This window comes from Molossus molossus, unplaced genomic scaffold (assembly GCF_014108415.1).
Source record: "Molossus molossus isolate mMolMol1 unplaced genomic scaffold, mMolMol1.p scaffold_m16_p_9, whole genome shotgun sequence".
In the NCBI taxonomy this organism is placed as follows: Eukaryota; Metazoa; Chordata; class Mammalia; order Chiroptera; family Molossidae; genus Molossus; species Molossus molossus.
The window spans coordinates 100767895-100781927 of record NW_023425403.1 but is presented as its reverse complement, the minus strand read 5'-3'; the positions used below and the strand labels follow the sequence as shown (position 1 = coordinate 100781927).

Below are 14033 nucleotides of genomic sequence, written 5' to 3'. Positions count from 1 at the left end.
CCTTTGAGGTGACATGGAGGGACCTGGAGAGTATTATGCTGAATGAAAAAAGTCAGTCAGAGAAAGACAAATACCACATGATCTCACTTATTTGTGGAATATAATGAACAAAATAGATCCAGAGACATAGAAGTAGGGAACAGACTGACAAACCTCAGAGGGAAGAAAGGTGGGAAGTCAGAAAGAGATAAACCAAAGAACTTACAATGCATATATGCATAACCAATGGACACAGACACCAGTACGGTGAAGTGGGGTGGCGGAGGAAGGGGGTCAATGGGGGGAAAAGGAGGGACATCTGTAAAAACAATTAAGTATAAGGAAAAAGGGTCAAGATGGCAGCATAAGTAAATGCGGTATCGCATCCTTCCACAACCACATCAAAGTTACAACTAAACTACAGAACAACCATCCTTCAGAACCTCCTGACATTGAGCCGAATGGAAGTCCTACAGCTACGGAATTAAAGCAGCAGCCACATGGAGCCTGGTAGGAAGGGCAGAGGCAGACGGGCTGGTCCCACACCCACATGTGGCGGATAAAAATCAGGAGGACACCTCGGCTGGGAAGGTCCTCCCTGAGGACTGAGGGGTTCCTGTCCCACACCAGGCAACCAGCTCAGGGGTTCCAGTGCCAGGAGAGAAGTCCTCATCACTTCTGGCTATAAAACCAGTAGAAACTGAGGCTGAGGCTGTGGGAGCCCCAGGCAGCTCTTCTTAAAGGGCCCGTGCATGGACTTACTCGGACTCGCACTCTCCAGGCTCCAGTGTGGGGGAGGCAGCTCAAAAGGCACCAGAGATATATGGGGAAGAACTGAGCTGTTTGGCATTGGGACCAGGGCTAGAGAGGCAGCTTTCTCCTGGACAAACATGCTGGTGGAGGCTGATGTTCCTTTGGTGAGCCCTTCCCTGGGGTGGCAGACAGCCGCCATATCTGGGACTCCCACAACCTGGCTCACACTGATTGCCCTGCCCTGGTGATTCCCTGAGGCCCCGCCCCACCCAACTTTCAGGCCCACCCAAACTATTGCCAATTGCTTTACCATAAGATTGGCCTATCTTGGATACTGCTTTAGGTTTTCTTAAATTCTTTCAAAACAAGCAGCATCTGCTCTCAACTAGCCCATACCTCTCATTAAGTGGCCCCAGGCCTGGCACTAGAAGCAGCCGGCCTTCGTTCACAGCTTGGTTTTTCCTGGCACCTCCAAGCCAGCACAAGAAGCAGCCATCTGCAGATTGTTGTGGCATGAGAGAACTGAGAGACCACCAGAGCCAAATTAAAGCCAAATAAAGAGCAAAACTGGCCAGCGACTGATCCTGAGTTCTCAGAGACCAGCCCTGGGACCTCGAAATGTTGTGGCATGACAGAGTCAAAGAAAGACAACTAGAGAATTGAAGTCCAACTAAGAGCCGTTTATTAGCTGGCCAGCATCTGATTCCGAACACTCCTGTGACAGAGTCTTCAGAATCAGCCCCGATGTGCTTTATTACACACCTTTTATACCTCACAAAAAATAGAATCTTCTTGATATAATGCCCAGGGCCACAGCAAAACAGTATAGAATTAGTTTGCCTTACGGATAACAGGAACACCCAAGCACACTCACACATACCCAAGCGCACCTAGGCACACCCAGGTATTTCAGATATTTCAAGGTACTTTGGGTCACACTTAGCCCCGAGCTGCACAAACACAATGCAAGCCTAATTCCTTAAGATTGTGGGAAAGGCCGAGTCTCTGACTCAAGACCTCCAAGCTCTGTGGACTCTGTCAGATGTGTAGCCAGCTCCCAACAATTTCTTGGTTCAGGGAGTATTCCAATTTACTGAGGTTAATTTAACTAAACAGGTTCAGCTAGAGGGCACACAGTGACTTTTCCAGTCATCAGTTATGGGGCAGCACAATAATTTACCAATCATCAATTATTGGGTTATAAATATGCCAGCACACAGATCACTTTGTAGCTTATGCCTGGTGGCCCCGGGTAGAACACAGGCAGTGGCTGACCTCGCCCCAGAACCAGCATACCCAGTGGACAGCTTCAGAACACTGTGAAGCACCACCACCCAACCACCTCCACAAGTGACACACTCAAGGAATGGACTCAGTGGGTACCAGAGCCCTGCTGAAGTAAGTCTTGCTCTGTGTGTTGGGCCCCTGCACAGCTGATCATCCAAAGTAGTCAGAGGTCGGTGGGTAAAACCCTCTCATTGATGTGCCAACAGCAATCAAGACTCAATTACAACAGAAGGGTATACAGATCACACTAGGGGTGCACCTTGACGGCCCAGCTGGGAGATCAGGGAGGCTGTGCCACTGGGCCCTACAGGACACCTACTATAACAAGCCACCCTAGGAAGTGCAGGAGACATAGCAACGCTACCTAATACATAGAAACAAACACAGGGAGGCAGCCAAAATGAGGAGACAAAGAAACAATCCCAAATGAAAAAACAGAACAAAACTCCAGGAAAAGAACTAAGCAAAATGGAGATAAGCAACCTAACCGATGCAGAGTTCAAAACATTGCTTATGAGGATGCTCAATGAACTTAGTGAGAACTTCAGTGAACTTAGTGAGGGCCTCAAGAGCATAAAAAAGGACCAGTCAGAAATGTAGGATGCACAGGCAGAAATGAAGGCACTAACTAAAATAAAGAATAATTTACACAGATTCAATAGTAGAGTAGGTAAAGCCAAGAAGCAAACCATCGATTTGAAATATAAGGAAGCAAAAAACACCCAATCAGAACTGCAAAAAGAAAAAAGAATGCAAAAAAAGGAGGATAGTGTAAGGAGCCTCTGGGACAACTTCAAACGTATCAATATTCGCATCTTGGGGGTGCCAGGAGAAGAGAGAGAACAAGAAATTGAAAACCTATTTGAAACAATAATGACAGAAAAATTCCCCAACTTGGTGAAGGAAACAGACATACAAGTCCAGGAAGCACAGAGAGTCCCAAACAAGATGAACCCCAAGAGGCCCACACCAAGACACATCATCATCAAAATGCAAAAGGTTCAAGATAAAGAGAGAGTCTTAAAAGCAGCAAGAGAAAAGCAGTAGTTACTTACAAGGGAGCCCTCATAAGACTGTCAGCTGATTTCTCAAAAGAAACTTTGCAGGCCAGAAGGGAGTGGCAAGAAATATTCAGAGTGATGAAAAGCAAGAACCTGCAACCAAAATTACTCTATCCTGCAAAGCTGTCATTTAGAATCAATGGCCATATAAAGAGTTTCCCAGACAAGAAAAAGCTAAAGGAGTTCATCACCACCAAACTATTATTATATGAAATCTTGTGACAAATAAATGGCAATGAATACATATCTATCAACAATTGAATCTACAAACAAAATGAACAAGCAGAACAGAAACATTCTCATAGCTACAGAGAACATTTTGTTGGTTGCCAGATGGGAGGGGGGTGGGGAAATGGGTGAAAAAGGTGAAGGGATTAAGAAGTACAAATTGGTTGTTAGACTGACAAACCTCAAAGGGAAGGGGATGGGGGGGGAAATAAACCAAAGAACTTATATGCATAACCAATGGACAAGAAAACAGTGTGGGGAAAGGCAGGAGGGGGGTGGAAGTGGGGAGGAGGGGGTTAATGGGGGGAAAAGGAGGAATATCTGTAATACATTCAACAATAAAGATAAGTTTTAAAAAATTTACTCATACTCTTGGTTATAAGGAGAACTCATATATTTTTTACTCATAATTTGAATTATACTCTAGGATAAAAAAAAAAAAAAACACTTTTCTTCTCATAGTTATTTTCCTAAGTCACTGGTAGCCAGTGTTTTTGTTTTGCTAATTTGTCATGAAACCAACTTCTATACATTTCTGCCTCATAAATCCTCCTTTTTGGACCCAAGTATAGTATACAGATTCTAGACTAAGTTTCACTGACTGTATTCCAACCATATATGAGTGACATTATACGTTGTTGTTAATTATAAGAACATACATGTGAATGTGTATATGAACACATGGGTGTGTATTTGTGTAGGTGTGTGTGCATACTCAAGGTCCCTAGATATTACAGATACTCAACACATTATCCTAGTAAGAACCACTCTTATCTTTTCTACGAATCTGATTTGTACCTTTTTATTCCTTTAATCTGAAAGTCCAAAAGCTATTTTCTGCTTTTTCGACCTTCATAATCAACCATTGTGTTATTAATGATAGACTCTGATAAGGTAATGAGGGTATGTCCTCCCCTCAAAGGTGCCCCCTTTTTTCTGGCTGATGGAGAGGTTGAATGTGAAAGCTCCATCACATAGCAAAACAGAAAAATATATTATTCCTTTGTTTCATTCTGACCAGAATGGGCCTCCACCTCAGAGTTCTGCTTTGATTGACTAGACACTGCATCAGCCCTGTGTCTGGGTTACTGGATTTTCTTTTCCAGTTATTATTTACTGCTTTTTCTCAATGTCAAAATCTAGCACTTCTAGACCTGTTAACTTCCAAAAGCAAAATATTATCATTGCTGCCAATCAGTAATCATCATTTGCATTTGCAGTCAAAAACAAAACTTGCATAATTTTTCTCCCTCAGGAGAATTTGAACCTGGCTCTGAACTCTGCCTCAGCCATCGGGTGCCATGTGGTGAACATTGGGGCTGAGGACTTAAAGGAGGGGAAGCCTTACCTGGTCCTGGGACTTTTGTGGCAAATCATCAAGATTGGGTTGTTTGCTGACATCGAACTCAGCAGAAATGAAGGTACAAGCAAACTTCAAATGGTATTAATGACGTGGCTGTTTATTACTGCATGTGTTGGGGACTGTAGCAGGTGATGTCAGGAATAGTCAACCTCAGAATCTTTAATTTTTGAAAACTATAGTTATATTAAGTTCATTGAATACAATGGATTTAATGAACTTAATATAACTATATTCATTTTATCCACACAGACCAGATTTTTTTAAATTATGGAATGAAAGCTTTTTAAGACTACAGATGAATAATAATGCATTTTTAGCACCGATAGCTCGGTCTAGCTATCTGCAACTCCAACCTCGAGAGCTTTTCTGAGTTAATTTTGCCTTTAGACATTTAATAATAAATAAGTCTACTTTTAGCTGGTATTTTTTGAAACAATTCACATTCATATACTTCAATGACTGCAACAGATTAGGAGAAACTTGGTGTAGTTCTTGCCAAGATGATAGAAAATTACATTTAGCGTTTCCAAGTTCTTTACTAAATACGTAGCTGTGAATATTTTTCTATTTGCTCTGAGCATCCTATCTGCATTTAAGCAATTACATCCCTGTCCTTTAGATTGAAGTAACAGTCTTGATAAGTATCATATAAAGTACAGTGTTACTTTTTAATTTTCAGGTACAGATCCTATCAATATGAAATTTATAGCCAAATTCGAATCGTTGTACTTTATATATAAATGTTATTATATACTTTTAAGGTCCAAATCACAATAATCAGTGAAGAATCCTGGGGTAATATAAAACCAATAGATTAAGCATAATATAAAGAAGAAGAAGAAACAAAGAGAGAACTCAGAACCGACAAGAAAGACTATAGATTTTCAAATAATGACCTCATTAAATTTAAATCTAAATTTAAACCTTTTAACTGAGCAAGAAATATTTATTCATCTGGGAAATATAGAGGAAAGAGTTGATTATACTTTTTCAGCTGCTATAATTACTCAGGTAAGCATTTGAAATATAAAACACATATGGGGACAGAAAATGGAACATAGTTATTATTACAAAATTGATCTCTTAGCTCGGCCAGTGTGGCTCAGTGCTTGAGCATCGTCCCATGGACTGAGAGGTCCCGGTTGAATTCCTGGTCAGGGCACATGCCCAGGTTTCAACGGGATCCCCAGTAGGGAGCGTGCAGGAGGCAGCTGGTTGGTGTTGATGCTTCCCTTTCTCTCTCTCCCTCTTCTTTCCCCTCACACTAAAATATCAATAAAAACATTTTTCAATTGATCTCTTAAAAGCAAAAATGTTGTCATCTCATGGAACGTGATCTGACAGACCCAGTGGAGCGTTCCGAGCCAACAGTCTTATTGGTTCTGCCAACTCATTCTTAGGCATAGCATTGAGATTCATTGGTGCCTTTTGTTTCCCATCTGAAAAATAGGGATAATAAATAAACTCACAGCACCCTATACCTAGTTTTAGCAAATAACAATAGTGTTTACCCATAGGGAAAACTGTAAATACCTTTACCCCACAGAGATAACATCACTATCTTTGGCTTTCCAGCAGAGCACACTGAAAGTTATAGCCAATCCTCCCCAATATTCCCTGTATTCATTTTACTTCTGCTTTTGTGCTTCCTCAGTTCTGGTTGCTCTTCTGAGAGAAGGAGAGAGTCTGGAGGACTTGATGAAACTCTCCCCTGAGGAGCTCCTGCTGAGATGGGCTAATTACCACCTGGAAAACGCAGGCTGCGGCAAAATCGGCAACTTCAGTACTGACATCAAGGTAGGAGGCGTGTGTTCGAACACGGCTAACTGCAGCAGTGAGGGGAATTGGGGCATCAGTGGAGAGAAGACCAAGGCAATGAGCCTGGCTCCATGGACTCGGATTGGTTCTAGAGAGGCGCGTGCTCGCTGTTCCCTCTGAGTGCTGGGCGGCTGAGGTCTGTCCCGGTCTGGCGACTGCACAGCAACAGAAGGAGCCGGTCTTCCTTGCAGTATAGCACCAGGAAGTAGAGCAACGAGGATGAGTTAGAAGAAGGGCAAGAGATAAGACTGCTTGTCAAGTATGTGTAGGGCTGCAATGTCTTCTTGATTTTATTACTGAGACTATCGGATCGGAATTCCTCTAAAACAAAATTAAACGAGGTCTCTTCTAATGCACTGGTACCAGCACCCATAGTGTAGACTGCATGGCAGGCACTGTTCTGCTTTATACATTTATTGACTCAATCCTCACAACAAACCTTTGAGACAAGAATTATTATTTTCTCATTTTACAGATAAGGAAACAGAGATAAAGAGAAGTTAAGTGACTTGTTCAAGTTCACATAGCTGGGGATAGGGTCAGGATTTAAATGCAGCGGCTGGCCTCCATGCTTCATGCACTTGACTGCTTACTTTCCTGCCTCTCTAAGAAAACAAGTTGTGAATTTCTTGAAAGGTTTTTTTGTACAAAGCAGAGTGATTTTTAAAAGATAATGATTCTGGAAATGGTCTGCAATGAGAATTTACCCCAGAGTGTGCAGAAGAGGCAATGGATCCTGCAACAGAGATCTCAAAGGGCCGAGGCTGAGGAAAGCATGCACTTGGCTTTCAGTTGGTGTGAAGTTTCATGTCAGGATGAAGGGAAAGCTGCTGATATTGATGGCAGGTGGGCCACGACAGAAGAGCACAGGAAGCAATCACCAACCCCAGAAGGCAGTCCCCAGGAGCAAGTGGTGCGAGATGCGGGATGCAGCATACAAAAAACACTTCAGTCTCCCCTCTCTCAAAACTTAAAGAAAGTTTCTCCAAAGGGAGCCAGAGGAAAGGTCACATTACTCACAAGGAGCCAACCCAGGCTGATAATTCTTTGAGAAACAGCTTTCTTCCACTGTGTACTCCTGGCTTTTAGAACTCAGGGTCTGTCAGGCATGGTGCCAGTTACACAGAAGCTTCTGTAATGTAAAGCTCCCCATTCCTTAGGACGTAAGATAATAATGCCAAATTCTTTTTTTTTTTTATCCTCACCCGAGGATATTTTTCCATTTTTTGTACAGATAGAGTGGGGGGGAGAGAGAGGAAGGAAGAGAGAGTGAGAAACATCGATGTGAAGGGACACATCAAGTGGCTGCCACCCGCATGACCAACCAGGGCCGGGGACAAACTGCAACCGAAGAACATGCCCTTAGCGGGAACCGAACCCGGGTCTCTCCGGACCGCAGGCCGACACTCTAACCGCTGAGCCAAACTGGCCAGGGCTCTTTTTTTTTTAACTACACCACTTTCATTGATTATGAACAGTCTCCTAGCACCACCAGTTGAATGGGATTTAACAGAAACTGCAAAGCATTGTCTACTTTGTGCCCTACGACTAAGCTCTGCAGTTGTTTCAGCCAAAGTTTTCAAGTTTTCAGCCAGAATTAGGCTGTTTAGTCTAACCATAAGTTTACCTGGACTTGGGAAGTATCTATATGAGGTGGGAACTGGCAAACTGAGCACTTACTTGGTGGTTGAGCCTGTTCTCAGGGAGCCGCCGCATCCCAAACAAGGTCAGCGCTGTGCCGTGTATGTATGAGCCACAGGCAACTTGGAGATGCCCTTAAATCACAGCAAGTCAGCAAAGGTGGGGAGAATGTTTCCAGTAGAGTAAAAAAGGTTTCTTAGGATCAGATGCAATGAGGTAATTCTTAACAAGGCTAAATAGATGTAACATATGGTAGACAGATTTTATTCATGCCCAACGCCTGCATGGAACTTTCACTGGCTTCAAAATAGCTACAGTGAAAATTTAGAGGAGGGGAAGGTAGAAAGAAAAAAAATGAAACTCAGTTTCCACAGGTGCAACATCAATGACTGGTATTCTCTTGTTCTCATATTTCTAATGTCACAGGTGGTGAGCATACCTCTGCTCTCCCCAGGCCCTACCCAGTTTAAAAACAAAAAACATAACAACAGCTAATTTTTCTGTCTTTAACAGAAATGAAAATCTCTTTAAATGGTTTAGATAAATTACCTGAACATCTGCATGCTTTCATGAAATGATTTTAAAACTACAATTCTGATCATTCTTTTTGTCAATAAGTATATTTCCTGAATCTAAGAAGACATGAGAATTCAGTATCTATATGTAATCTGCTATAGCTAAGCTTAACCACTTTTCTAGCTTCTAGATAAACATTAAATGAACTTGTCATCTAAATATCTCTCCTTTTCATAAAAACTGCTTGTTTAAAAGATTTTTTTTTAGCTGACGTCTGTCTAAATGCATTTTTAAACTCTGCTTTAAATTGCTGCTTCCTTTTTCTGTCACTTTTTAAAAATTAAACTTTAGCTAACTGACTTCTGCAGTGATATAAGAGTATGTATATTTCTGTATACAATTTACTACATGTTAATAAATCACTTTTATTCCCTAAGAAAGAAAGAATAGTATTTGCACCTTTGGGTTGCCCTTTGTGTATGTCCTGCATTTTTAATGTTACACTCATTATAAAAAGAAAGGCAAATATAGTATGTAAACAGGCACATAGAAAATTCAAACTAGTGAATGTTTCCTGCTTTATTAATTAAATTGCATTCTTGAATGATAGTCGAATAATAAATGAAAAATATTTACTTTGGGGAAATTATTGTGCTAAGTATGTAATTTGACATTGTAATTTCTTCATTTCTCACAGGACTCAAAAGCTTATTACCACCTGCTGGAACAGGTGGCCCCAAAAGGAGATGAAGAAGGCATTCCTGCAGTTGTGATTGACATGTCAGGACTAAGGGTGAGGCCATGTTCCAAGCTGTGTTTAGAGGACACAGTGTTGCCTTTGCATTGGCAGTCCCATTGACCTGTGTGACCCTGACTCAGGTTCCATGAGGAGACATCTCTGTTTAAAGCCCTGTTAAAACTATAAAAATCTGGCCCTGGCCAATTTGGCTCAGCAGTTAGAGTGTTGGCCTGCTGACCAAAGAGTTATAGGTTCGATTCCAGTCAAGGGCACATACCTCGGTTATAGTTCGATCCCCAGCCCTGGTTGGGGTCTTGCGGGAGGGAACCAGTTGATGTGTCTCTCTCACATTGATATCTCTCTCTCTCTCTCCTACCCACCCTTCCTCCCACTCTATCTAAAAATCAGTAGAAAAGTATCCTCGGGTGAGGATTAAAAACAAAACAAAACTATAAAAATCTGTTAACAGCCCTGGCCGGTGTGGCTCAGCGGTTAGAGCATCAGCCTGCGGTCCGGAGAGACCCGGGTTCGGTTCCCGCTAAGGGCATGTACCTCGGTTGCAGTTTGTCCCCGGCCCTGGTTGGTCGTGCGGGTGGCAGCCACTCGATGTGTCCCTTTCACGTTGATGTTTCTCTCTCTCTCTCTTCCTCTCCCTCCCACTCTATCTGTACAAAAAATGGAAAAGTGTCCTCGAGTGAGGATAAAAAAAAAAAAAATCTGTTAACAATTTTAGGGTAATAATTGTGGGAAATTAAATCTGGAGATAAACATTCAAGAAAGAAAGAAACTAGTACTAGATACATGCCTTAGCCCATGGGAGGCACTTCTGCACATCTCCCATCAGTCAATAGGCTGTACAGCTTCTAGAAGTATTATTATTTCCACTTTTAGATACCTGAGTGTAATTTCTGGAAATAGATGAAATATTTATACAAATAAATAAATTTTTTACTTAGTAGTGATGAAAAAAACTGAGACTCAGAAGGGTTAGTTATTATGTCCAAGATCATATGATAGATTATTGTAAGTTCTTTGATCCAAAGCCGGGGCTCTTCCTATAGCAATAATAAAAAAAGGAATCCCTACTTGCTGAGTTCCTCCAATGTGCCAGGTACTACAGCAGGTATGTTGCATACACAGCGTTTAATCCTTACAAACATCACTGAGGTAAGTGTTAAACTGTGTTAGAGTTGAGAAAACTGAAGGTCAGAGAAGCTAATAATCATCTCATGGCTACAGAGCCCAGTGCCTAGTACAGCAAGAATGTAAACCCAGGACAGCTCCAAAATTCACCCAGCCACAGCCCTGCCTCATGACATCATTAGGGTAATGGCAGGAAAGGACTGCGCAGCATGGTGGAGATTCTTAGAAGTGTCTGGTTTGAGAGTTCTTTAAAATAGTGAGGACAACATGGGTCTGAATGTTAAAACTTCAGTTTTGCTCCCTGACCGGTTTGGCTCAGACGTTGGAGCATTGGCCTGCAGACCAGAGAGTCCTGGGTTCGGTTCCAGCTAGGGGCATGTACCAAAAAAAAAAACAACTTCAGTTTTGCCACCATTTCAATATTGATCTTGAGAAAATGCCTTACCTATTTTTGCATATCAATATTATTAGAGTTCAATCCAATGAGTTAACATTAAAGTCAACTCATTCCTGAATGAGAAATAAAACTCATGAAATGTATAATGTATATAGTGTTATCTAGTAAAGCATCATATTAAGAAATAATTTCAGACTAAAGTTTTGTTACCTGAAAAGTGGTTTTTTCATATGCTCTTAGTGCTTTAAGGATGGTAGACCATAATTGAACAAGAGTTTTCTAATAAGAGTCTGCTTACAAATGACAGGAGATTCACTAGAACTATTTAATAGACTTTTAATATGTTCAGTGAGTGGTTCTCAATCTGAAGTCTGCAAAAGCCAAATTGGTATTATAGATTTATTAATGGCAATACGTAGTTTAAATAACTCATCATGTTTATGTTGTTTAAGTTGCATGTATATCAACTCAGTGTGAGAAATGTGGTTGTCAGATATCTTAATGGCAGATGTATCTTTGATGAACTAAAATAGGAATATAATGTATTACTTAATAAATGAACATTTTTGGTAGACAAAATTTCATGGCCTGTGTAAGAAATAATAAAAAGTAAGTTTAATGGTGGAAAATAATTGAGATTCACTTAATAAACTATAGATTCTACTGAATATTTTTTAAAGCAGGACAGCCAGCCTCATCTGAAATGGTCCTTTATAGAGATGAGAGGACTCGATTACTTAACTTCCGAGATCCCTCTTATTTGTAATTTTCTGATTTTGGTTCAGGAGGATATAAGTAATAATACGCTGTTATGAAGTGTATTTGAGGGTAAGCACCAAGGGTCTCTTTCAGTGAGATTTCCATTGTTTTCTGTCACCCGCATCTGCCCTGTGCATGGAGCGCCTTGCCAGCTGACCTGTCCTGTTCCATTGCAGGAGAAGGACGACATCCAGAGGGCGGAATGCATGTTGCAGCAGGCAGACAGGCTGGGCTGCCGGCAGTTTGTCACAGCCACGGATGTTGTCCGAGGGAACCCCAAGTTGAACTTGGCTTTCATTGCCAACCTCTTCAACAGATATCCTGCCCTGCACAAACCAGAGAACCAGGATATAGACTGGGGAGCTCTTGAAGGTAACTGGAAACCAGCTGATTGAGAGTTTAAAAATCATTCACAATTCTAGGCAATTCAAAATCACCTCTTCAGCAAATATAAACCCCTCACATGTCAGAGAAGATTGCAAACAGGTCATCGATGCTCTGATACATAAGAAAGAGAATAAAATAGATTAATCAAGTCAGTTACAGCAAAGCAAGAATAATCAAATTTTATTATGTCACATCTATAACATAAAGGCTTTATCCAATATCAGAATTGTTTTAGGGAAGACAAATAATTTAATTATCAGATGAAGTAAATCCTAACTTCCAGGAATCTAATTTATGGACTTACTGGACTAAGTGTTAATTCCTAGAGGCAAGAAACTACAGTCAGTCATCACCTAACAATGACATTGACTATTCTAGGGAGTGCTTACTGAGGTTTTTGTTCCTTTGATTTGGATTATAGGAGACACACAACCATATTTTGAGGCAGAATCCCTGACAGTTGTATTTGGGGAGTTAATACCTTAAGATTGAACAAAAAACATATCATTTTAGTCAGTTTCTAATAGGTAAGTGCCAGAGATGCTTACTTTTTTCCTCCATCATGAATTGTTCTCAATATTAAGATGGGAAAATCAAAACAAAATTAATATTAAATGACTATCACCAGAGAAAGGAAGTCCAGATTTAGCATACTGGTTGGTCCTTGTTCTGCAATGCTTTGCTGTGGCTGGAAGTGCAGAATCAATGGAGCGTCCAACTCTACTGCATTTGTGTCATTTGGTAAACTGTGGTTGGGGGTCCATGGATTTTGCTGACTCCATATATATCGAGCCCTCTAATCACCCGTTTCCAGCTGCCTCTAGAGCATTCCCCTTTGGGCCCTTCATTGTCACTTGAAATTCAGTATATACAAAACAGAATTGATTATTCCCTCCCCCACTCATCTCTCTACTCTACCCCCATCTTATCCCCTTTCCTTCAGAAAGTCTCCATTTCCATTAATCATACCACACTTTTTCTTCAGTTACCAAATCCCCGTGTTCCACTTTGATATCTCCCTCTTCCTCACTCCCAAATGTATTGAATCAGCAAAGACTAATAATTCTTCCTGCAGAATGGCTTTTTTGATAATTATTTTTTCTTTCGGCTCTCTTGGACTCATATAAATCATATACCAACTATTTCAATAGGTCTTAGGGGCCTATTCCTCCATTCCTTAAGCACTCAAATATGCCATGTGCAAGTGTCAAGCATGGTCCCCTCTGCATGTTTAATTTAAATGTAGAGTGCCTTCCGGAAATTCTGCACACTACTGCCAGGCACATCACATTACTGCTCTCATTATATCTCTGCCTTGCTCAAGAACTTACTATAGTAACATAAAAAAGAACCATATTGGCTGACATTGTCTAATAGATCGATCCAAATCTGCTACTTCACACTCAAAGATCCCTGATTCTGGATGCAGCCACTGGGCAGCCTTATCTGTGTGTACTGAACACCACAGATTCCCAAAAAAGTCAGTTCCTAACAGTTTTAATAAGACCTTGCCTATCACTCTCTTTGTTCTCATATTGACACTATTTCCCACCCCTTCCCATACCCCCAAATCCTCCCCTGTCTTCTCCACTATCCAGATTTTACAAGTGCCAGAAGGTGAAACTCAGCTTCCACTCCCTCTAAATTTAGCCCATACTATTCTCTCCCTTATCTCAACTCAAATAACAAATGTGTCTACCTTGCCCTGGCCGGTTTGGTTCAGCAGTTAGAGCGTCGGCCTGCGGTCCTGAGAGACCCGGGTTCGGTTCCCGCTAAGGGTGCGTACCTCGGTTGCAGTTTGTCCCCGGCCCTGGTCGGTTGTGCGGGTGGCAGCCACTCGATGTGTCCCTTTCACATCGATGTTTCTCTCTCTCTCTCTCTGTTCCTCTCTCTCCCTCCCACTCTACCTGAACAAAAAATGGAAGAAAAATAAAAGAAAAATAATATGTGTCTACCTTATAT

General features: G+C 41.4%; 1 protein-coding gene across 1 annotated transcript in view; it reads left to right on the top strand.

The window, feature by feature from the left end:
* Positions 1–14033, top strand: part of LCP1 (lymphocyte cytosolic protein 1) — a 62843-nt gene that overhangs the window by 32670 nt on the left and 16140 nt on the right. The window contains exons 7-10 of the mRNA XM_036250325.1: positions 4564–4729; positions 6326–6468; positions 9344–9439; positions 11861–12056. Of these exons, the coding sequence (XP_036106218.1) occupies positions 4564–4729; positions 6326–6468; positions 9344–9439; positions 11861–12056 (601 nt within the window). The remainder of the gene's footprint in view (positions 1–4563; positions 4730–6325; positions 6469–9343; positions 9440–11860; positions 12057–14033) is intronic.